The sequence below is a fragment of the Pseudorasbora parva genome, chromosome 12 (genome assembly GCF_024679245.1).
Source record: "Pseudorasbora parva isolate DD20220531a chromosome 12, ASM2467924v1, whole genome shotgun sequence".
In the NCBI taxonomy this organism is placed as follows: domain Eukaryota; kingdom Metazoa; phylum Chordata; class Actinopteri; order Cypriniformes; family Gobionidae; genus Pseudorasbora; species Pseudorasbora parva.
In genome coordinates this window covers 22,564,327-22,590,106 of record NC_090183.1, presented here as the reverse complement: position 1 = coordinate 22,590,106, position 25,780 = coordinate 22,564,327, and the positions used below count along the sequence as shown (strand labels likewise).

The following is a 25,780-nucleotide window of genomic DNA, read 5'->3' as shown; positions in this document are numbered from 1 at the left end:
AGAATTCTCTGTTATAAACTGCAGATATCAGATCAAACAGAGCTGACATGGTCAAGATAATCTTCTGAACTCCAAACTGAATGGCAGAATTGGAATGAAAGGTGATTTAAGCAATTTTGAGCGTGGCATGGCTGTTGGTGCCAGATGGGCCGGTCTGAGTATTTCACAATCTGCTCAGTTACTGGGATTTTCAAGGTAACCATTTCTAGGGTTTACAAAGAATGGTGTGAAAAGGTAAAAACATCCAGTATGCGGCAGTCCTGTGGGTGAAAATGCCTTGTTGAAGTTAGAGGTCAGAGGAGAATGTGCCGACTGATTCAAGCTGATAGAAGAGCAACTTTGACTGAAATAACCACTCGTGATAAACCGAGGTATGCAGCAAAGCATTTGTGAAACCACAGCACACACAACCTTGAGGCGGATGGGCTACAACCGCAGAAGACCCCACTGGGTACCACTCATCTCCACTACAAATAAGAAAAAGAGGCTACAATTTGCACTAGCTTATCAAAATTAGACAGTTGAAGACAGTTGAAAAATGTTGCCTGGTCTGATGAGTCTTGATTTCTGTTGAGACATTCAGATGGTAGTCAGAATTTGGTGTAAACAGAATGAGAAAATGGATCCATCATGCCTTGTTGCCACTGTGCAGGCTGGTGGTGGTGGTGTAATGGTGTGGGGGATGTTTTCTTGGCACACTTTAGGCCCCTTAGAGCCAATTGGGCATTGTTTAAATGCCACGGCCTACCTGAGCATTGTTTCTGACCATGTCCATCCCTTTATGACCACCATGTACCCGTCATCTGATGGCTACTTCCAGCAGGATAATGCACCATGTCACAAACCTTGAATAAATTCAAATTGGTTTCTTGAACATGACAATGAGTTCACAGTCACCAGATCTCAACCAAATAGAGCATCTTTAGGATGTGGTGGAACGGGAGCTTTGTGCCCTGGATGTGCATCCCACAAATCTCCATCAACTGCAAGATGCTATCCTATCAATATGGGCCAACATTTCTAAAGAATGCTTGCAGCACCTCGTTGAATTAATTTCACATAGAATTAAGGCAGTTCTGAAGGCGAAAGGGGGTCAAACACAGTATTAGTATCATGTTCCTAATAATCCTTTAGGTGAGTGTATATTTAATAAGAGCATAATATTAAAATTTTACCTATACTTTTTTACACATTAATAATTCATTACATTTATATAGCGATTTTCTAGGCACGCAAAGCGCTTTACATAGAAGGGGGAATTTCCTCAACCACCACCAATGTGCAGCACCCACCTGGATGATGCAACGGCAGCCATATTGCGCCAGAACGCTCACCACACACCAGCTGATTGGTGGAGAGGAGACTGGGGGAATCAGGGATTTTTTTGGGGCCATATCGGCCACCACAAACTGTTCCATTTGGACTACATTCCCCATAGGCTTTCATACCTGGGACTGATCACACGCACAATGCTAAAGCACCACACAGACACACAATCTCTGCAAAGTCTTGAATTCTCTGGTGATCTTTTCTAAACGTTTATATTGGACTGTTTATCTGTGTTTTACCTGGACTGTTTCCTGATTTCTGAACCTTTGCTGCCTGCCCTGGTCTTCTGCCTGGCATCTGGACTGTGTTTGTATACTGCCTACCATGATCTAACCCGGTCCCTGTTTATGGTTCTGCTCTACCTTCTCGTGTGTTCACTGTGTCTTGACCCTGTACTGGCTGGCTGTTAAAATTAAGCTGCAACTGGATCCTCACTCCGATGACTCATCATTACGATCACAAGAAAGATAATACTAGACAGGGCAAAATAGATGGAGCGATGGGAAGAGCACTATTCAGAGTTATATGCCTGGCAAAACATGGTTTCTGAGGAAGCCCTGGATGCCTGCCTCTTCTGGATGAGCTGGATAGCAAACCCACCATAGAGGAATTGAATTCAGCATTGGTAGCCCTTGCTCCTGATAAGGCACCTTGCAAGGACAGTATCCCTCCTGAAGTGCTGCAAGGAAATTGTGCTCAGTGAGCTGCATGAATCCTTTGCATACAGGACATGAGGGATGCAAACATTGTCACACTCTATAGGAAAAGGGGTGACAGAAATGATTGCAATAACTATTGCGGCATATTTCTCCTAAGCTTATCTTGAGTTGCCCTGAAACACATTTAGGTCCTTGGAGAGAGAGTTTATCCGGAGTCACAGTGTGGATTCCGAATCAACAGATCCACTATTGATATGATCTTCTCACTTCAACAGTTACAGGAAAAATGCAAGGAGCAATGGCAACGTTTGTGGCCTTTATCGATCTCATTAAGGCCTTTGATCTTGTTATTAGACATGGTCTCTTCAAGACCTTGGTCAAGAGGCTGTCCACCAGAATTTTCTTAGCATCATCAAGTCTTTCCATGCTGACATGAAGGGAACTGTTATCTTTGATGGCTCAACCTCTGAGGCATGCCAAGAGATGCAAGTCATGGAGCAAGATGTAAATTGAGAACTTGAGGTTATACATGACTTCGTGTACCTGTGAGCCTCTATCTCTGACTTGCTCTCTCTTGACACTTGAGCTGGACAGGTGAACTTGGAAGGCTATCACAACAATCTACAGACTGAGTAAATGACTACAATATAAATGTTACGAGTTGTAACTGTAATATTGGGGTATTCAAATTAGTTATTGCATAAAGATTTGTGGGTTGAGTATTTCTAATAGTTAGAAATGAGACCCTGTGCCTCTACCCCTCCCAGTATGGCAAGGGGTGTGAGAGAAGGAGAAGTTGTATGAGAGCGCAGCAGGGGTTGCTGAGTCTTCTGGACGGATCCAGGTTTCAGTCAAGGCCAAGATATTGAGAGTGGATTGGGTGGCAAAGGCTGGAATGAAGTCTGTGCCTAACATCTGTGCCTAACAGTGATATCAGAAGAATTGGAATATACTGTAGGAAATATCATCATCCAGTTTCATTTGAAAGCGAGGCGTTTGGACATTCAGCTAAACATCTAATTTTGTGTTTCATGGAAGAGAGAATATAATAGGCAAGCTTTGGTCATGATTACAACGACAGTGTAATGAGAAAATGACTACAACATTTTTATTGTTGACTATTCCTTAAAGACCAGAATTAATCTAGGTAGAAAATACAGCATATTAACTATTGCCTTAATACACCAGGTTTCACTTGATGAAAGAATGAAAATGAATGGGCCCCAAACACATTTGGTTACCAACATTCTTCAAAATATCTTCTTAAAGTAAAGTAATAAAGTATTAAAAAAATTTGAATGATGGAAAGTAAACTATGAAAGAATTTTCCTTTTTGGGTAAACAACTATCATTTTAATCCAATCACATTCAGATCTGCTTGCATTCCTGTATCCACTTTTTTCTGAATGAGCTTATTGTGTTTTAAATTATGGATGGTGCTTCCAGTTTTATGAACTTCCCCTCAAAATGACAAAAAAAAAAATTTAAAGGTCAGTTCAGTTTTTGCAAAAGTTAATATTGTATTCATAAACAATCCTTTAACATCCTTGAAAAACATTTGCAGGTGTTCATTGGCAGTTGTAGTGGATCATCCAACTGTGGCCACAAATGGGCATTATCGTGCTGGTGGGAATTAGGGATGGGACGAAATATCGTTTGACAAAATTTCGCGATACAAAACGTGACGAAACGCATCGAGGTCGAAAAAAAATGGATCGCGAAATAAAGATAGATGGCACTGCTGCATGATTTGCGTAGTATATAAATAATTTAGTGTATTATATGTGTGTGTGTGTGTGTGTGTGTGTGTGTGTGTGTGTGTGTGTGTGTGTGTGTGTGTGTGTGTGTGTATGGGGCAGACATAACAAAACGCAACGCGCATTTTCTGTTTGATCTGAGGCATAGTTGTAAAAAGTGAGAGCAGTCAGACGCGATGCAACAGCAAACATTAAAAGGGAAAGAAAAGGGTTGACATTAGCATTAATATTCTAAAACAAAAATGCAGTTATTGTCTACATAAGCTACCATATTTTCTGTTTAACTTTTATTAGACTCCAGAAAGAAAAGTGTGTTTTTTCACTGAGCACATTCTCTGCACTCTAAGCGCGATGCACTGCAGCTCACTCTCGCTCATGTCTGAGGTAAATCATTAACACCATCACCCCTTACAGAACACGTGTTTTATTGAGCTAAATACATTACAATCGGCTAAAACGAATGCACAGGTTACTTTCCTGAACAAGCGCGCTCCCGAGTCGTCCGTGTTCTTCACACTGTCCACGTTAATCACGGCCCAGTTCGGCGCGCACACGCAAAATACCGGCAGTTCAATAGGGAATGCGGATCTCTTAAAGGGGCCGCACTATATTCCTCCTCGTGTAATATGGACCTCCTCCAGGTATGGTGTGGTTCTGGTTCGCTCACTGGTACACATTAACAATTTTTCATACGAACTGTGCCCTGTTCTGAATTAAACTGCCAGTGTAAAAACTCCCTTTATATTGTTAAAATGAGAGAAATCACTACTTACTCATTATTTTTAAGTTTAGGCTTAAGCGACATGAACAATTTCTTAGATAAACATATCTATGACCTTTGATATGTCTAGTCTTCATGCTATATTGATTATTATTGAATAAGTATGGTTTCACTAATAATAAATGTACATTTGCATAAAGCATGCATATTTGTCCATACCTATGTTGATTAGAATATTAAAAACTTAATTTAAACTTAATTTAAGATACATTTACAATTGCTAAAAAGATGTGATTAAATTGCGATTAATCGCGAGTTAACTCATGACAATCATGCAGTTAATCGCTATTCAATATTTTAATCGGTTGAAAGCCCTACAGTGCCCTCCACAATTATTGGCACCCCTGTTTAAGATGTGGTCGCGGACTTCTAAAAATTCTCCTTTTTTTTAAACAACATAGAACCAAAATGCAAAAAAAGAGAAAAATCCTACCTTTCGTTTTAGTACATTACTTTGGTGGTAAAAAAAAAAAAAAAAAATCACAGATTTGGAAAGACTTTTTTTTTTGATATCGTATCGTGACGTATCGTATCGTAACCCTGGCATATCGAGGTGCATCGTATCGTGAGTTTAAGTGTATCGTCCCATCCCTAGTGGGAATTACCGTTTTCGCAGACTGGAACTTCTTCTTCCTCGCATCTTCTGCTAAACTGCTAGCTGTCAACATCCGGATTAATATGTTCAACATTCGCTAGTTAGTTTTTTTCAAACAGAAGCTTCAAAATAAGATCTAGCTTCTTGCAACATGACATCATGACTTTGCGTAAACATACACAACACTTTCTAAAGCCAAGTGGCGTGTTATCTGTATGCATTTTGAGCTATCCGTGTGTATGTCTATGCCATATGATTCCGCTTGAATGGCCATCATCCCCACATGTGATTCCGTGTGTATGTCTACGCCATGTGATTCCGTGTGAATGTCCATCATCCCTGCATGTGATTCCCCGTGTATGTCTACGGCGAAATGAACCATTGTGTTTGTGTGTGTGTGTGTGTGTGTGTGTGTGTGTGTGTGTGTGTGTGTGTGTGTGTGTGTGTGTGTGTGTGTGTGTGTGTGTGTGTGTCCACAATGTAAATGGATTTATAAACGTACTAAATAATGTTTTCTTGAAAATGTAAAAATGCAGAATGTTTCTGGTGATGGTTAGGTTGAGGGATCAGAGTTGGGTGTAGGCAATCGTTATTGTGATTTACATGACAAATGAAAATGTTAAGAATCTGTTGCAGGGCATTTACGCTGAACTGGTTTGAGGGAAAAAAATCACGCATATGGAAGGGAAAATTACATCATACCCAGTGTGCCCCGAGAGATTTATTGCAGTTGGTCGATGAGACGCTACCAGGGACGCCCAATGGACATTTTTGGTTCATGACAGGAATGCCCAAGCCACAGCTGGACCCTTCTCGAAGTTACTCACATAATTTGCGCAGAGCATCATAAGGGCATATGAAGGATACAACACTTAATTTTCACAGTCCATTCAGCAACCATTCGATAAAATTAAGTTTTGTCCTACATTTTTCTTTGTTTAACAGCCATTGCAGCCATTACATATCACAGCAATACAATTGGTCACAATCTCGGTCACAAGATTATCAAAAACCTACAAATTAGTAATAAAGTAGTGATTTGTTCAGAGGTGTGATCAAGGTCTATACTTGTTTAGAGTATTTTAAAAAATTAGAAAACAAAAAAACAGCCTTAATGGATGGATATTAGATGTATGGGGTATGTTTGATGTTGTGATTTGATTACCTTGACCTGTACTTTGTGGTGCTATTACCTTCCATGCCCCATTTTTGGCTGCTAGCAGATTTTTTTTTTTTTTTTTCATAGGCTGACCGCTTATCCTATTTCTATGGTGCAGACAGTTGGAGATGGAGCAGTGAAGTAAAGCACAGAGAGCTGCTTGGAAAAAAAATGTCCCATTAGGTTACAATTCATTTTCACTGAGAGGGGCGGGCAGAACAGAGAGCGGGGACAATTTTGTGAAATTGCCCCAAATATGGGGTGCACATCTAAGCTGACATTGCAGACTATATAGAGAAGGTCAGAGAATGCTGCCAAAGCCAGTAACCTGCATTACATAAAACAAATAGTTTCACATTTAATTTGTAGTTTTCAAGTGTTGAAGACTCAAACATTTAAAAAGATTAAAATCACATGGTAAAAACATAATAGTTAGATCAAATATAGCAATTCAACTTGTCTGGCTGTCACCAGACCAAGCTCAATTTAAGATTGAACATTGGTCTGGGGAGTCTGCGCTGTATTTTCTACTACACAAGAGGCGTGATCAACCAGCATTATTCAAATTACTCTGTATGCAATTGGATAGTCCTTCAACCAATCAGACCACAAAAAGTGTAATAAACGAGCATAATTGAAATGACTCTTTGCAATTGGATATCCATCATCGTGTTAAACCCGCCAATAGCGCACCAGGTGGATAAGCCAGTCTGTGATTGGTTCCCGCAAAAGTGTAACAGAAGCAATAGAAATAAATGTACAGGTTTCCAGACTGAGCTGCAGGGTGAAATCAAATCGCCGGCAGATCAGGCTGGGTTTACCCAGTCTAAATTGAACCCTGAGCAGCTAACAAGAAATGCATGTGTAACAAGTGCCCTCAACATAACGTTAGAGCAATGGACCAGTTTCTAGGTTGGTGGAGAACAGAATTAATACTGGCAGTAAATAAACCACAGAAGCATATGAGGAAAATTACTCAAGAAAATATATTTGTAATTTAACAGTCACATAGACAAAACAAACAAGATTTGGAGACGGAAATAAATTATAAAACAATAAATTGATAAACAAAATATGAATTCTCTGTGTTATCTCTTGTCTTGTTTCTCTTATTCTGTTAAGATTTCGATTTCTTTTTTTTTTCTCTTGAAATAATTGAATGTACGTTACCTCAATTTGCAGACTGTAGTAAGACCGTTTATCGTTTATTTATGTTCTGTATTTCAGACAGCTATTAAACTTAACTGTCTCTTTAAATTTGGGGATTTTTGTTCTATATTGCTTTCAAACCAGAACCTTCTTTAACAAAACCCCGTAACAAGGTAATATAAACACAATTAACCAGTCAGCAAAACTGAAATCTCTAATCACATTGAAATGAAAAAAACAAAACAAAATTAAATACAAAATATACATTTAACTCACACGCAATAACCAAATACCCTTGTTATAACTCTTTGTCTGAATTTGTCTTTCAAATATTGTCCAAGAATGGTCCTTTAACAAGTCCAGTGAGTGAGTGCCAAATCGGCTCAGTCCTACCAGTTCAGAGAAGTATCCAAAGGAAAGAGAGTTGTCCTCCTGAAGCAAGTTGATGCAACGCAACGAATGTCCTTAATACAGTGGATACAACAAAAGTGTGCTTTCCCAGGTCCAGGAATCAGCATTCAATTTTGGTGGCTCGCCATCTCAAATCCATGAGAGAGGTTTCCAACTCAAATCAACAAACCTGACCAAATCCCGAGTTTTCAGTTTTTAAAACACCCGCTTCAGATTCACAGGAGTTTCACAATCATCTAGCATCCACGTTTACATCGGCAATCATCATTCTACAATGATTTATCATCATCAATCATAAAGTATTATAAAGTTGTTTATAACAATATTAAATGAATTTTAACAATATAAACCTTTTTAATCCCGTTTCTGCATCACTCATCTCGTGTTCAGCGCATCTCTCGCACTTCCGTGAGTCATCCGCTTGCGTCATACACAGCTTGTGTTACGTGTAATACGTCACATGATCTCCGCTCAAATATGATAATTATTATTTTTATTTATACATAGTTAATTCACAATGTACTTTAATAGATCGTTTCAATATTTTAATTAGAAATACAACTATTAGACTATACAATTATATATATATATTTATTTTCCTAAGGCACCACATTTAACATGGGTTACACCCTCCCCTCTTTAAATCCATGCAAGTCCCTTTGCATTGCAATTCTGACTACTATCAGTGTCAAGGCTTATATCTTAGTGTGCTTAACTGATCTGGGTTGTTCTGCTAATGTTTCAACGAAAGCTGTGTTTAGTCCTTGCAAAAGAGATTGAATAATAGATATCATAGGATTGCCCAATTCCGGGTAAGTCAGTCTTTTGGATTTTTGTCTCATTCTTTTGGACTTCCTTAATCTACTCTCAGCTTCACATTCATCTGACTCTGTATCTTCTTCAGATGCTTCTGATTCAACTGGATCCACTCTGTCTTTTTCCACTGGAACATGAGGTATGTGAGGTATGGGTTTTCCATTTTGCTCTGTGTTAGTTTTGTTCTCCATTCTTGTATTAACAGGTGAATTCAAACTTTGTTGCCCTGTTTCTGACAGAAAACTTCTCTCTTCAAATCTTTTTCTTTCAGGTACCATATCACTGTGAGCGGAGGCTGGTCCAATAGAAGACTGAGTTTCAGGTAAGTATTCTGGTTCAGGTAGGTATTCTTCATGCGTATCACTGACATTAGCACTGGCAGGGTTTGAATCAGGTTGTGTCTGAATTACAGGTTCAACGCTTTTGAGGGGAATTTCTCTTGGTGCTCTCACGACTTCAAACTCCTTAACAAATCTCACCGGAATGGTTTCGGAAATGGGCTCAATTCCTTGCATAAGATAATCATCGTCCTCTCCGTCATTATCCAGACACTGCTCTGAACTCTCTGGTTCTTCCTCATTTACTTCTCTCAGAACTTTTCGCCCTCTCTGCTGCTTGTGTGCCATCTTTTCTTCCTCCTCAGATGGTGACAAGAAACCGCAAGGCAACAATAGGTCCCTGTGGAGCGTTCGCAAGGGTCCTTCTTTTCCTTCTGGTTTCACGGTGTACACAGGAAGTTCACCAGCTCGGTTTACCACAATGTATACTTCAGAGTCCCATTTATCAGCCAATTTGTGCTTTCCTCGGAGACGCACATTTCTGACAAGAACTCGATCACCCACATCAAGTGAAGACTCTGTCACTCTTTTGTCATATCTTGTCTTGTTCCTTGCTGCAACCTTTGCTGCATTCTTCCTGGCAAGTTCATAACTCTCCTGCAAATGAGTTTTCAAAGTTTTCACATACTGGGAATGGAACTCATTATGGCTGTTATTCACAGGTACTCTGAAAGCGAGGTCTATTGGCAACCTAGGCTGTCGGCCAAACATTAACTCATATGGTGTGAATCCTGTAGTTTCATGTTTAGTGCAATTATATGCATGCACAACAGGCTTCACAAAATCTCTCCAATGGGTTTTGTCCTTGTTTCTCAGAGTACCCAGCATACTCAACAGAGTTCGGTTGAACCTTTCAACTGGGTTTCCCCTGGGATGATACGGTGTAGTTCGAACTTTCCTAATTCCAGCAATCTCACATAACTCTTTAATGGTCTTGCTCTCAAAATCAGGTCCTTGATCGCTATGAAGCCTTTCAGGTACCCCATAGTGAACAATGAAATTTTCCCATAGGTTTTTTGCGACTGTCTTAGCCTTCTGATTTGGTGTGGGGATTGCTACAGCGTATTTTGTGAAGTAATCAGTTATCACCAAGATGTCCTTTGTATTAGTACGATCTGGTTCCAAAGATAAGAAATCCATACATACCAACTCAAGTGGCCTAGATACCTGAATGTTCACTAATGGCGCTGCTTTCTCTGGGGGAGTCTTCCTGCACACGCACCGGTTGCATGTCTTGATCTTCACTTCCACATCTGTAGCCATCCTGGGCCAATAAAACCGGGCTCGAGCAAGGTCAAGGGTTCTTTCCATACCTAAATGACCCATATTGTCATGCAGTTGCTCCATGACAATAGGCCTTAGATCCTTTGGGAGAACAAGTTGGTAAACTGTATGGTCACCATCCACTCTTTTCCTGTAAAGAATACCATCCCTCAGCTCTAACTTTTTCCATTCTCGCAGAAGAAATGGGAGTTCTGGCAATTCTTTCCGCAGTACCGGTAAGGACGGTTTCCCTGATTCCAGTTGTAAGATTATCTCCTGTATTGCCGGATCAGCTCTTTGTTTATCTTTCAGCTCTTGCTCCGTTAACTGAGGAACCACTGGAAATCCTTCAAAGGACTCATAAGTCTCAGGAATCGCCTCTGAACTCACAGAAAGGGACTCAATTAGAGGAATGTAATCACCATCTTCAGTTGTGCGTACCAGATGTTTGTCGCTGATAGCTTGGACAACTTCAGTGTGGACCAAGATAGAATTTCTATCCTCAGGTAAGTGGTGCAAGGTAAACTGATTTATGCGCTCCTGCTCTTTCTGTGATATCCCGTCGTTGGTAAGCATTCCATGAGGACGTCTTGACAACCCATCTGCATCTAGATTGCTCTTTCCCGGCCGATACTGAAGCGTAAAAGAAAATGTGGACAAGGCAGAGAGCCATCTGTAACTTGTCGCATCCAGTTTTGCAGATTTCAAGATATAAGTCAACGGATTGCTGTCTGTGACCACTTTAAAACTGCCTCCATACAGGTAATCAGAGAACTTCTCCGTGACTGCCCATTTCAGGGCCAAGAATTCGAGTTTATGAGCAGGGTAACGGGACTCACTCCTTGAAAGCCCGCGGCTGGCAAATGCAATTGCACGTAGCTCTCCTCCCTGCTGCTGGTAAAGGGCAGCACCTAGCCCAGTGGTGCTAGCATCGGTGTGCAACTCGTAGGGGAGTGTGGGATCAGCGAATCCCAATACAGGTGCTGTGGTGAGTTTCTCTATGAGTGTGTCAAAAGCCTGTTGACAACTCTCTGTCCATCTCCCTCCAAAAGGCACTTTGGAACTCAGGTAAGATGTACTTTTGCTCTTTCCTTTACAGTTCTTACGGAGAGGTGGGTATCCGACAGTCAAGTTGTTTAGTGGCTTTGCGATCTTAGCATAGTCTCGGATGAAACGGCGATAATAGCCGGAAAACCCCAAGAAGGAGCGTAATTCTTTGAGGGTTTTAGGACTTGGCCAGGTTTTGATTGTCTCTATTTTCTGAGGATCGGTTTCCACGCCGTTCTGTGACACAATATGTCCCAAATACCTAACAGAGGTCTGGAGAAATTTACACTTCTCTACTGAAAGCTTCAGACCATAGTCTTTCAAGCGATTTAGGACATGCAAAAGGCGGGTTTCATGTTCTTCTAGTGTCTCAGAAAATACGATCAAATCGTCCAAGAATACCAGGACTTCAGTGAGGTTAATATCACCCATACACTTCTCCATAAGTCGTTGAAATGTACTGGGAGCATTCGTTATCCCCTGAGGCATTCGATTGAACTCCCAGAACCCAAGAGGACAAACAAAAGCGGTTTTGGGCTTATCCTTTTCCTCAACTTCAATCTGGTAATAGCCGGACTTAAGATCAAGCACTGAAAACCATTTAGATCCACGGAGTGCCGAAAAGGCTTCCTCGAGATTCGGCAGTGCATAAGCATCCTTTATGGTCTGTGTGTTCAATTTTCTATAGTCGATACACAGCCTCACATCACCATTTTTCTTTTTGACAACCACAATGGGTGACGAATAGGATGATTCCGATTCCCGGATGATTCCAGCCTCGAGCAACTCCTCCAAATGTCGACGAACTGCTTCGAAGTCATCAGGATGTATGGGTCTGGCCCTGTGCTTGAAAGGGGTATTATCATGCAGCTTGATGCTATGCTTCACCTTTTCAGTTCGCCCAACATCGAAATCATGTACAGCAAAAACATCGGACATATCCCGCAACTCTTGTGTAATCCTCTCTTTCCATTCTTTGGTTATTGGAGAGTCGCCAAAATCAAAACAGAGTTCCTTTGTAGATTTGTCTTCTACATTAGAGGACATGGCTCCCTTCTGAGTGCTCTTATTTGAAATGACCCTCTCTATGGCATGGACATCCGCGATTACACACTTTCCAGGAATGGTAATATCATGCTCGGTTTCATTTTTTAGCACTACAGGGACTTTACAGGATGGATGCTCAGGTAAGTTAAGAAGACAGCTAGCGACTAAAAGTCCTCCCGGAACAGAAGAATGGGAAGGGGGTTCCATCACTACCCATTTATCTGTCACTTGTCCTTTTACACTCACAACTCCTTCCAAGACAAGATTCTGCCCTGCAGGTATGACAGCGGCCTCAGCGCTGGGGAGTCTGACAATTCCTACATTGCTGTTTACTCTTTGATCCCATCGATACTCAATCGTTTTCACTACTGCTTTGTAGCCGAATGGAATGGATTTGCAGATGGAGTCATTGATTTCAAGATGCTTCCCGTATGCCAAGTCTAAAGTATTGGTACCAATTAGTACTTTTGGCTGAGCAGTGCCACTGGTATCTGGAATAACCAGTGCAAGTGTTGATACTTCAACAGTACTTCCGAGAAAATCCTCAGGAAACTTGACTCTCATTTTTACATACCCCAAATAGGGTACTACCTGCCCATTTGCGGCTTCCACTTCCAGCAGGTTCTCCAAGGGAATTATACTTAGCTCAGACAAGTTTTGCTCATGATAGGATTGGGAAATTGTTGTCACTTGCGACCCTGTGTCTAAAAGGCAGGAACATAGTTTACCTTCAATGTACACTTGAGCAGTACACTTGGCCCCTATCAGTCCCTTTGGGAGGCTGGCCAGCTGACCCCTACTACAGGATAACTCTGAGCTACCCTTCCTTCCTATTGGCCTTTTGAGACTAGTTCTGCACACAGTAGCCCTTGTACGTCTCGCTACAGGGGCTAATTCCAGTTTAAAGACTCTGAGGCCCCTGGACACTTTTGTCGGTCCCACAGATTCTGTCGCTCCCTCAGCTGCTTCCGTTTTTCATTCACTAAAGATGGGTTTGGATCGTTCTCGCAACCAGAAGCGATATGCCCGTCTTCGCCACAGCGGAAACAATATCCTGGCTTAGGTCTTTCTTGAAAATTTTGGCCAGTAGTTAAAGCACTTGGTTGAGTGGGCTTAGAGTAAACCTGTTTGGGCTCACGTTCTCCTTTTTGCTTTAGAGGTTTCTGAGATCCTAGCTTTGTGAACTGACTCTGAAGTTCTGCAATCTGTTTCTTCAAGTCAAGCACATCATCACTCTGCAATAGCACATTTTTCTCTGTCTGTTTAGCTCTCTGCTTACTGAGCTGACTTTGAAGTTTTGTGACTTGCCGTCTTAATTCTGTGACCTCATTTCCCTCTGATGCAGCACCTTGCTCTACGTCAAGAGAGCTTGTGGATACTACATGGGAGCTGACTTTATGACGATGCACATTCAGATGCTGACGCATGCGGCTCTCTTTGGCAAAGTGTCGATTTTCTTCACTGCGCAGCTGCAAAAGCAGTTCGGAAAATGAAGGTGGACTATCCCGTTTAACCTCTAGCTGAAGGTTTGTTATCAACGTGTCATTCCAACAGCCTCGGCAGAACTGTTTCAAGAGCTGTTTATCAGCTTCAGCATTGGAGACAGCACCTCTTTTTATTGCTTTTAAGAGCGCTGCCTGTAAGCGCTGTAGGAACAAGGAGGGCTTTTCGCCTGCATTTTGCAATGTGTTCAAGAATCGTGCAAAAAGATCATCCCCGTCCTCAACTGCGTCAAAAGCAGAATCCAGAATGTCAAGGTATTCAGTAGGTAGAGCTGTTGCACCCAAATGCCTCACAATCTCCGATGCTGGAGGTAACAAGCTGTCTAATATTTTTCTGGATCTGTGCAAATCAGAAAGAGAAGGATCCTGGAGAATCAGTTCAACACTCCCTCTCCAAGCATCATAATCAACTTCAGTGCTCGGACGTGGAATTTTCCCAGAAAAGACCCTAAGTCTGAATGGTGAATGCATGTGGGGAACTCCCTCATTCTTTATCAAGTGTTCAACTACCACACGCTGGATTTCAGGTGGATTTAAATCAGCCACATCCAAAGCTGACATTTTCTTTTCAATGACCACTGAACGTACAGTCTCTGGGCTTTGACATCCTGCGCCTTTCCCTCCTTTGAATGAGGTAAGAGGATCATACGTGGGAGTGGCAGTCCCTAAGGAAAACTTTGGCTCATTTTCATCTGTTGCAATTGCAGCACTTGATGTAGTGGCTTGAGATAACTGCTCTCTGAGAAGTTCCTCAAAAGTCTTTCCACTAATCGTTGCCAATTTCTGCAGCTCAGAGAAGTAAACGGCGGTAGCTTGCTTGGTGGCTACTGGCAAGTAGGCGCTTGACAAGAGTGTTATGACATAAGAGACGTTATGAGGGCTTCTGAAAGTGTACGGCAACACGGGTTCAAGAGTTTCAAGGGCAGCACAGCTTTCATATTCTACAATGACGTCTCTATGAAAAGGCGACTTTGGGTCATCTACTCTCAGATGTCTACTAACACGTCCGTGCTTATTTAGAAATTCAACTAAGTCTTCGTCAAACTCTGTGTCAGTCAACCCACGAACTATCACAGAATTCGCAACTTTAACTTTCTCCATTTCAACGATATCCATGTTTCTTAAGACTAACGTGATCTTAGTTTTGTATAATCAGTTTTGTTTTGTGAACCTGTTCACAAGATATTTACTACCACTGTTCTCCTGGCTGGCTCGCCAAAAGTTATGTAACAAGTGCCCTCAACATAACGTTAGAGCAATGGACCAGTTTCTAGGTTGGTGGAGAACAGAATTAATACTGGCAGTAAATAAACCACAGAAGCATATGAGGAAAATTACTCAAGAAAATATATTTGTAATTTAACAGTCACATAGACAAAACAAACAAGATTTGGAGACGGAAATAAATTATAAAACAATAAATTGATAAACAAAATATGAATTCTCTGTTATCTCTTGTCTTGTTTCTCTTATTCTGTTAAGATTTCGATTTCTTTTTTTTTCTCTTGAAATAATTGAATGTACGTTACCTCAATTTGCAGACTGTAGTAAGACCGTTTATCGTTTATTTATTTTCTGTATTTCAGACAGCTATTAAACTTAACTGTCTCTTTAAATTTGGGGATTTTTGTTCTATATTGCTTTCAAACCAGAACCTTCTTTAACAAAACCCCGTAACAAGGTAATATAAACACAATTAACCAGTCAGCAAAACTGAAATCTCTAATCACATTGAAATGAAAAAAACAAAACAAAATTAAATACAAAATATACATTTAACTCACACGCAATAACCAAATACCCTTGTTATAACTCTTTGTCTGAATTTGTCTTTCAAATATTGTCCAAGAATGGTCCTTTAACAAGTCCAGTGAGTGAGTGCCAAATCGGCTCAGTCCTACCAGTTCAGAGAAGTATCCAAAGGAAAGAGAGTTGTCCTCCTGAAGCAAGTTGATGCAACGCAACGAATGTCCTTAATACAGTGGATACAACAAAAGTGTGCTTTCCCAGGTCCAGGAATCAGCATTCAATTTTGGTGGCTCGCCATCTCAAATCCATGAGAGAGGTTTCCAACTCAAATCAACAAACCTGACCAAATCCCGAGTTTTCAGTTTTTAAAACACCCGCTTCAGATTCACAGGAGTTTCACAATCATCTAGCATCCACGTTTACATCGGCAATCATCATTCTACAATGATTTATCATCATCAATCATAAAGTATTATAAAGTTGTTTATAACAATATTAAATGAATTTTAACAATATAAACCTTTTTAATCCCGTTTCTGCATCACTCATCTCGTGTTCAGCGCATCTCTCGCACTTCCGTGAGTCATCCGCTTGCGTCATACACAGCTTGTGTTACGTGTAATACGTCACATGATCTCCGCTCAAATATGATAATTATTATTTTTATTTATACATAGTTAATTCACAATGTACTTTAATAGATCGTTTCAATATTTTAATTAGAAATACAACTATTAGACTATACAATTATATATATATATTTATTTTCCTAAGGCACCACATTTAACATGGGTTACACCTGTGTCTCATTCACTAAATATATAGTGCCTAGTGGATGAAAAATGTGTTGTGAACATATACATGGGACAATAAATTGTAATAGCATTTTCCATTTTAAATTTGTACAAAAAATTGTCTTATAGTGAGATTAACCGCATGATTATGGTCATTCTGACCTTTACAACAGATGTGAGAAATGGTGTCTGGGCAATTAATGGTGTGAAATATGGCCTGTACACAAATACCCAGTGGCCCTGACGGTTAATCCATCATGAATGGCATCTGGTTTCATGTTGTTAGGAGAAAAAGCACTATGGATGGAGGATGTTTTACACATTTTTGAAGTATAGATTTGCAATAAACAGGGTAACACAATAATTTACAAAATAAACCGCTTAAAGGGTTTATTCAAGACCCTTCTGCTTTGCGTTCACATTGTGTTCAATACCCTGCAAAAATGTTCTTATTTTTTCTGCTGTAATAGGCCCTGGTTTAATCTTTACAGTACAGTATCTGTACAGTAGTTCCTGACAGTGCTGGTGTTTGGGGAAACATCCAGAACATGACAGGCTGTACGGATTTTTTTTAATTTAAAGCAGTGAGCTGAGAAGTGATACGCTGTCTGCCTTTCTGTTTTAGTGAGAAGAAATGCCTGCTGAAGTAGAATCATTTCCACCTATGCCGGATTTCAGACTTCAAATGGTTAATGGCAGTTTCTGAAGGTTCTGTGGGATTTTCTGTTGTTGTTTTTGTTTGTTTTTTACTGTCTGCATAAAACATATAGGCCTGGTTTCACAGACAGGGTTTAGATTAAGCCAGGATTAGACCTTAGTTTAATAATTATATCTAAGTAGCTTTTATAAAAAACATTAAGCTAAGTTCACACTACAGGATTTTTAGCCTGATTTGAAAGTCAATGAGCTTGCCAACAGATTGGGCTGTGATTGGGGGCAAATCAGCTGGTGATCAGTGCTCGCCGATCTTTATGTGTGAACTACTTAACGATGCATCAAAGAGGCCCGCTGACGCCTCGCCAATGCCTCACAGACACCAGACAAATATCTAGCTTGTTAAATATCATGAGCTGTCGGGCGACTTGACATCCTGTGGTGTCAAGTAGTGTTGCCAAGTCGGTACTGTAATTTTAAAAATTTCACGGTTTGAGCACTGTTAAGAAGAATCGTAAACACTTTTGACTGGCTTATTGGCTACAATGATCAAAGAACGGGAGAGTTTAAAAGCACACAGAAGGGTTTGAAAGAGTATTTTGAGAGTGGGAGCATGACCATCTGAAAGCACAAGCTTGTAATAGGCCTTGTAATTCATAGGCTTGTAATTCATAAAAAATAGGCTTGTAATAATACTTATGCTTGTAAGCACAAGCAGGCATGGACCAGCGGACCGGTAGGCTGATAGGCACCTTCATTCAAACGCTCCCGTGTGTATCTGTGTAAGCGCTCTGAAAAGCATCATTGATGTTTATTTTCTACATGTTTTTGAAGCGCTGGTCATTGTAGCCAATCACAGACATATTTGATGAACGTGTGAGCACAATGGGCAATCAGTGGTGCTTAGGATTCAGCAGTGCTCAAAGTGTCACATTTTTAAAATTTCAGTACTGACTTGGTCGGTACTTTTGGCAACACTAGTGCTACAGCCAATGAGAAACCAAGGCATGTACGCATTGCCAGAGCACATCACGATCAGGCAGCTACTATTTTCACATGTTTTACTCAACTCCAACTGTAGCACAGACAATCCTTGCTGCCCGTGTACTGATCCATTCTTTAACCCCTATTCCTTTTTCAGGGGGTTTTAGAACAGATTTGAGGACCAGACCAGAGTTGTTGTCCACTCATGTAGTGCATGACCCACCTGTTGTGGATCATTTACGTAGCGTCCTGTAGTGTGAACATCACATCAAATTCAAATTGTGTAGTGTGAACTATACTGCCCTTTTGACAAAACCAACATATGCTGGTTAGGCTGGTTCTTAGCTGGTCCTAAGAAACTTGCTCCAGTTCAGGACAAGCACAAACCAGCTGTCATGCTTCAAAATATGCCTAAGCTGCATGTGCTGTTTTTTTCAACAGGGTGGTGTGCATTTTGAGACAAACAATGGCACTGAAATATTTTGATATGCAAGTGCAAGTTGCTTTCAGTTAAAACAACTCAAACATGCATTTTAGTCCAGGACTAGGACTGACTAGACTGACTATTTCACAGACTAAGACTAAAGCCTTGTCTGTGAAATCAGGGGGTAGTAAGGTAAAAAGACAGATGATTCTTAAAGGTCCCATTCTTCGCGTGTTTTCGAAGCTTTGATTATGTTTACAGTGTGCAATATTACATGAGTTCATGTTTCGCGTGTAAAAAAACAGTATTTTTCACACAATTTACTTATCTGTACAGCGCTAAAACGGCCTGATGATTTCCTTGTTCTATGCAGTCCCTCCTTCAGAAACACGTAACGAGTTCTGATTGGGCCAGCACTTCCAGTGTTGTGATTGGACAGCAGCTTAGCACACTTTGCCCGGAAAGGTCCCGCCTCTTACCATAACAGGGAGATGCAAGCGCTGAATGCGCGCTCTTCTCAATGTGGGAGAGCAACAAGACCACGCCCCCTTTTTTGCGTGTTTTTGTGGGCGGAGGGTTAGTCAACAAACGGTTCTAGTGACGTCATTACATCCCTGCACTTCCTGCTGTAGTCCAAACCGGCCGTTTCGCTGTAGGCTTTGAAAGGGAACTTCTGTTAAATAAAATATCTCGCTTGGCATTGAACTTTGAGCTTTATAATTTTACAGGTATTATTTATGCTCTATCAGCAACATTACACACTAACTAAAATTTGAAAGATGGAATTGCGAAGAACGGGACCTTTAAAGGGATACATATTTCATGATTAATCTCCCTCTTGTCTATCTAAAACCTTTTTGTTGACCCTAAAATAAGTTATTTTGAGAAATCTCTGAAAAATTTAAGAGCCATTTTTTTGTCCACACAATAGAACCAATTGGTCACCAAAAATGTTTGGTTACCTACATCCTTCAAAATATATTATTTTGTTTTCCTCAGAAAGAAAGAAATGCATACAGATTTAGAACAACATGAGGGTGAGTAAATTAACACACATAATACAATACCCCTATTCTTCAGGGGGGTACTACTGTAGTCAATGGCTGCCGAAATCTGCTTAGTTACACACATTCTTCCAAAAAAATATTTGGGAGAGAGCAGGTCCTGCTGGGGTGTGTGTCCACAACATATTGTTTGTGGAGATGAATGCAGATGGTATAACATGGCCCAATAGCCCCTGCTTGAAGGTGGCATAACTACACCACGTCTGGTTCCTAAAACAATCTTTGTTTTAAAACAATTGGCTGTTCAAAGTGTGCATGATGTGCACATTCTGACAAAAGCTTGCAAGTGACATGCTATTATAATAGTACAGTAGATCTTATGTTGAAGTAGTAGTGTTCATGATATAATTTCACTGCTCCCTACATATTATATTTCCTAGATGGGTGTAACCTGACATGAAAACAACTTTTCTGGTCAGGATTCATTCCATCAGATATTTAAAATTTCCTTCAAAATCAAAACTGTTGTCTGAACTTTCGCAAAAAGTATAACATTGCTACGTTTTTTGTAGATCTTGTCTGAAAAAAATCAATCCACCGTTTTTTCCACATCCGTGTGAACTAATTCAACAGATGTGGCAATATATTTATTACACAGATTAGTCAAATACAGTAAATCTCGGGAACATACTAGACTTTATGTTGTTAGCATCACTTGTGGAGCATTGAAAAAAAACTAGCATTAAAAATCAGACACACACACACACTTTAGGAGACAAAAAACTGAGAGCATGGTGTCTGTATGACAGTTTGTAACAACATAGGAGGCTCATTGAAAAAAAACATGCTTCTTTACCTACATCTTGATGAAAGGTTGGAGAATACCAAGAAGTAGTTGCATGGAGAAAGCTCTTTATCATTGGTCACGAAAGCTGTCTGTCAGGGTGTGGGGTAGGGGTTAGTTTCTGTTGTACAGCTTTCGGTTCGCCTCCTTTCTACACGCCCATTACTCCGACCTGCAGCTCTCCCTGTCTCAGGAAACATGCAAGAAGTAGCGTATTATCATTTAGCAAAAATGTCATCACTGGCAAGTTTTTCCAATGAGCCTGGGTTGTTTTGTACCCTATGCAGTGCAGTGCAGCCCTTGTTGGTTCGCAGCCGGTGGGCCAGGCCGATTTACAGTACAGACTTCTAAAGCAATAGCTAACATTAGTAAAGCCCTAATGGCCATGAAGAAACTCAATGGAACTGAACACCCAAGAGAAAAATGCTTCATTTTCTCTATGCATAATGTTTGATGACACCCTTTGTTTAAAGTGCTAATTACAGTTGTGTCTACATTCTTGATTTGTTTCCACACACTGTTGCTTTGTAATTTTGAATAGCGTCTTTGGTACTAAAAGCACCAGCCATGAAATTACTGCGCTCCCAAGCAGAGAAAATGAGCTTGTGTTCACACTCCCTTGATGGCGTTCTGTTTTCACATTTCTTTTAATAGTCGCTGTGAATGACATCACACAGTGATCTGGGCACAGTGTTACTGCTCTTTCTGTGAATGCTGTCTTTGAGACCCTTCTGAGGAGTATTAGTGGCTTTTAATTCATGTCGGTCAGGTGGGTTCTTTATCTGAATGCTGTACGGAGGCTGTAACTCACACCCAGTGCCGGTCCTCCCTATACACAAAGTACACAAGTTACGTGGGGCCCCCAAACCAACACTTTTGTTGTCAAAAATGATTGAATGACGTGCTGTGTGATTAATATAATTTTAGTGTTGTTTTTTTTGGCTCACAACGATTATGAAAACACGATGTTGCATCACTTTCCTTTCCTTTTAAACAGTGCGCTGTCGCCCCCTTACTATGTAACATCTAGATAAATAAACTAAATAAACATCTCCTGTCTGACATGCTGTCACAACCGCACTTCCTGCACCATCGGACACGGACACTTACGCCCACTTGTTCAAAATCACCAGTATTCTGATCACCTGCACATCATCACCAGAGCCACATATTAGCACAGCACACAACATCACTCCTTGTCTGGTCTTGCACCGATCACGTCAATGTCAAACGTCTACTCACCTGTTACTCTACTAACTGTTTTCATCCTCATCATCGTCTCCATCTCCAGCATCGTCTTCTTCATCATCTTCGTCACCACCATCTACAAAGGAAAGTTATCAGTCATCATTCAGTCAGTGTTTCTCCGTGTCAAGATATCATTCTGTGTTCTGCCTGTGTCCGTTACCTCGGTCTAATAAACATTTTCACGTTACACTTACCTCTGTGTCCTCGTCTGTGTCTGACACATGCATGATACAAAAAAATATTTAAAAGCATATTGAACTGCAAACAAGACTCTTTTCTCCAGGTGGCTTTCTGTGCACATGATCTGAGATGGAGCAAAACCCAGACAAGTGTAGGCTACATTGCGCTTTGGGATTACAAATACACACAAAAATGTGTCAAAATGTCTGTCTTAGCAAGTTTTCACTTAAAAGCAGTTAGTTAAGAGAACATAAACATTTGGGAAAGTAAATGAGAGAATAATTCATTGCACTTCACTGAATATCTGTAGTATCTTTAATAAGAATCAATTAATACTTAATTAATTTGGCGAAGACTATGCACTAAGACTGTTTTATTTTTACATTTGATAACCTTATTCAATTTCTGTATAGGCTTATTATTAGACTAAATGCATTTAATTTATATCTTTTGGGGCCAAGCACCAAAGGTGCGAGTTATGTGCAAAAGGTGCAAAGGTGTGGAGTTCTTAATCTTCTTTTTCTTTTACAGTTTTTTTTATGGCAGCCCATAGAACCATATGGTAATGAAATTTGGCACACACATAGTGGTCATTCTGAACTGTCACCATAGCAAATTTGAAATATCTAACTCAATCCCTTGGTTGTGGAAGAACACAGTCACTGCTTAATGCCACCAAAGTTGCACTCACGTTTATGCCAATAACAAAAACAAAATAATTTTTTCCTCTGATTCCTTGGCTCAAGTCGATTCGATTGCACCCTAAGACATTATTTTCCATCGTGAAAGTTTTTCTGTCATTTTGACTTATTTTTTTTGCGACTTGGTTTTTCATTAAAACTTTACCAGATCATTATAGAATTCAAGTCGATTCATCAAACCATTTTTGAACGAATTCTACGCAGCACTTGCATAGACGTCAGGCTGTATCTCTTCAATGCTTTATCATATTCAGACCAAACTGTGTCCATGTCATAACAAACATGACCTGAGGTTACATGCTGCATTTCGACACAGCGCCACCTACTGGTCCTACTTTTTTTTGCTTATGACTTCTGAACAGGTTGCCTTGCATCAATGGTCTCGTTAGATTTGGGGCGGCATGCTAAGTGAAATAATATCCTGTGTTACCATATCGGCCATTTAGAATTTCTTTAATAAAATGCTGTATTTTATGAACAAATTAGTGTATCGTTACGAAACTGGGTATGGGTCATTGGCACAATGCCCTGAAGGAGCCTGAGAAATAATCAAATATTCACATGCTTATAACTTTGTATGTGGTTGACTTGTTTTCACAGGAGTCTCCTTAGATTCATGAGTCCCTGCCAAGTCCAATGATACCAAACATGCTAGGTTTACATGCTAACCTTATTATGGTAAGGCTGTGATTTAGCGTTTAAAAAACGTTTGCAAATATCTTTAAAACCGTTAGTCAGATCGAGACAAAACCACTGTAGGAAAATCGAAATCATGGCGGGTTTGCCTATATGTTTAAGGCCAAATGTCAAAATCTTGATAGTAAATGGCACAAAAATGCAATCAAAGTCGGCTATGGGTCATTTTTTATGTGTTCAAAAATATAAATACCTTTAACTCCAAAACAAAATTTAATATTTTCACCAAATTTGACACGCTTATGGATGGGGGCCCTCTGAGAACACACTAAAAGTGGCGAGACTGCGCCATTTGGTGGTGGTATATAATTAAACAAAACATGAAATTGGTTCTACAAAACTCAATGTATTTATGGGTTTTCAACCTTTTTGCTTAATTTTCTCCAAATGTCTTTACTCATTTTTGCAGTTGGTCTGCTGATAGCTTCCTTGTTTGCTTTTGATGTGCTTGTCCACAATAAATGCTGTTTGCAGCTATATTTTTTTCTGTTGTATTTACCCTGTTGTTTGTAATTTAATGTTTTATTGTATTACTCACTTTTGGTTAACAGTGAACCTGCTCTGAAAGAACAGATTAAGGGGTTAGGGGGGTCATTTGGGGGGTTTTATGAATGTACTGACAGGGCCTCCCTCGCAAAATTTTGCTTAAAGCCCCCAGAAGTCTAGGACTGGCACTGCTAACACCTGCTGGCATTTGTGACCCTGGAGCTATTCATACACTGGCATTATTTAATATCATTAATTGTAGAGACACCAGTCCCTTGTCTAGCCATTTATAAGTGAACAGAAGGTCTTGTAACAGAGGTCTTGGATAGCCAGTCTTTCACTGTCTCTAGTGTTCTTTTGAATCTAAGCTTCAGAACCTTCACATTTTGTTTTGTAACTGGATTTTAAAAAAATGTCTTCCTTCAGCAACAAATTAAATAAAAACTATTTATAAATACAATATTTGTATTTAGTAATCATAATCATTAAAATGTATTATTTCTGTAGAAATCATCATACATTTCGAAGGAATTTTTCCTCTTTCTTCAAGGCAAGTCCTCACCCTCACGGCAGAGAGTGTCTGTGGTACAGTAATATGTCAAACTATTTTTAAATGGTTTCTGTGCTCTGACTGGCATGTATGGGTCATGTGAATGCCAACCATCTTTGCAGTCCCATCTGCTGAAAAGCCACCCCATAATCTAGTGTTGCCACTATTGTAATGGTTGGTGTTCCTTCAAGGGCCCAGGACACCAGCCTCTTTGGAGCCAAACCTACACACTCTTGCCAACTGATGCATATTTTACACTGCAGAAAACTAGGAAACATGGTGGATTAGAATATTAGACATCTATAAAATCATTCAACTTGTTCATTGTGTGTGTGTGTGGTGGATTAGAATATTAGACATCTATAAAATCATTCAACTTGTTCATTGTGTGTGTGTGTGTGTGTGTGTGTGTGTGTGTGTGTGTGTGTGTGTGTGTGTGTGTGTGTGTGTGTGTGTGTGTGTGTGTGTGTGTGTGTGTGTGTGTGTGTGTGTGTGTGTGTGTGTGTGTGTTGATTGTATATAAATGTGTGTAGGCAGTGCCTGTACACAACTATCCTATAATGATAAAAATCCATCCAGTGTTTTTTTTTTTTTTTTTTTTTTTTTTTTTTTGTCTAAGCGATTGTGGTGTTCTGTTCTTGGGTGTAATAATGAACACAGCAGTCATTTTGATGTTCCTATACCCGAACCGCTGAAGTCGCACCTAGTGGCTGAGTTTTGTGTTCGAAGGGAATATTCCCCCAATCAACATTAATGCTTTCATCTTTGCGCCGCCTGAATCATTTCTCACCAGACTGCTTTATAAACGATGGTCAGTATGAAGTAGGTTTTGCTAAGAAGCTGGTCCTGAAAAAAAAAAATTGGCACCAACTATTAGTGTTCCTGCTGCACCTCCAGAAGAAGTGAGTGTAGTTTGAAACGCTTGCAGGCTTCTCGATGAATGCGGCTAAAGTTTGCAGGGTTAGTTACATTACGGCATGCTTTCTATGTATGATGTTCTCAATATAATTCATAATCCCACGTTTATAATGAACAACGCGTTATTGTGTTATTACAAACTGTACTTTTGTAGATGGTTTATAACGGTGTCTGTTGAAACATTCCTATGGTGACCTAATGTGAGAGCTTCAGCCCTGACAGTTGTACCTAACACTGCATAGATAACATTACCCATCACTGAAAAGCATTTACAGAAAAAAAAAATCTATGACCATTAGCTGTAACAACAATCTGTCAATGAACTAACGTATACATAAATGAATGCATAGCATTCATATCTCACTACACTAACGTTACCCTACCTGTACAAAAATAGATCAAAGTGACATTACGTTAATCAACCATTCAGAAACGTCTAGCTCGCCGGCCGTCATCTTGTTCTGGGTTCAAATTGATGTGATGTGTCCTCAGAGACTCCTGTTGCCATTCTTTCTCCAAAATATACCGCAACTGCAAAGCAACTCTCCATGTGTCAAAACACCCACTGGAACAGAGGGGCGGGGTAAGCAAAGCTCATTATCATTTAAAGTTGTATGCACTGAAATGGCTTGCTGTAAACAGAGCTGTTTTTGTCCAGGTAAAATTTGTGGGTTTTACAGTACTAATGAGAATTT

The 25,780-nt window shown here is 40.1% G+C and overlaps 2 protein-coding genes across 4 annotated transcripts in view; one reads left to right on the top strand and one right to left on the bottom strand.

Annotated features, from left to right (window-relative positions):
- rhbdl3 (rhomboid, veinlet-like 3 (Drosophila)) overlaps nt 1-25,780 on the top strand; it is a 119,469-nt gene that overhangs the window by 34,018 nt on the left and 59,671 nt on the right. The gene's annotated exons all lie outside the window — the stretch shown is intronic.
- LOC137094177 (uncharacterized) lies at nt 7,510-10,187 on the bottom strand. The gene is made up of 2 exons (XM_067459502.1): nt 8,191-10,187; nt 7,510-8,109 (listed from the first exon to the last, which is right to left on the bottom strand). The coding sequence occupies exon 1, from the start codon at nt 10,132-10,134 to the stop codon at nt 8,536-8,538; it is 1,599 nt and encodes a 532-aa protein (XP_067315603.1). The 5' UTR covers nt 10,135-10,187; the 3' UTR covers nt 7,510-8,109; nt 8,191-8,535.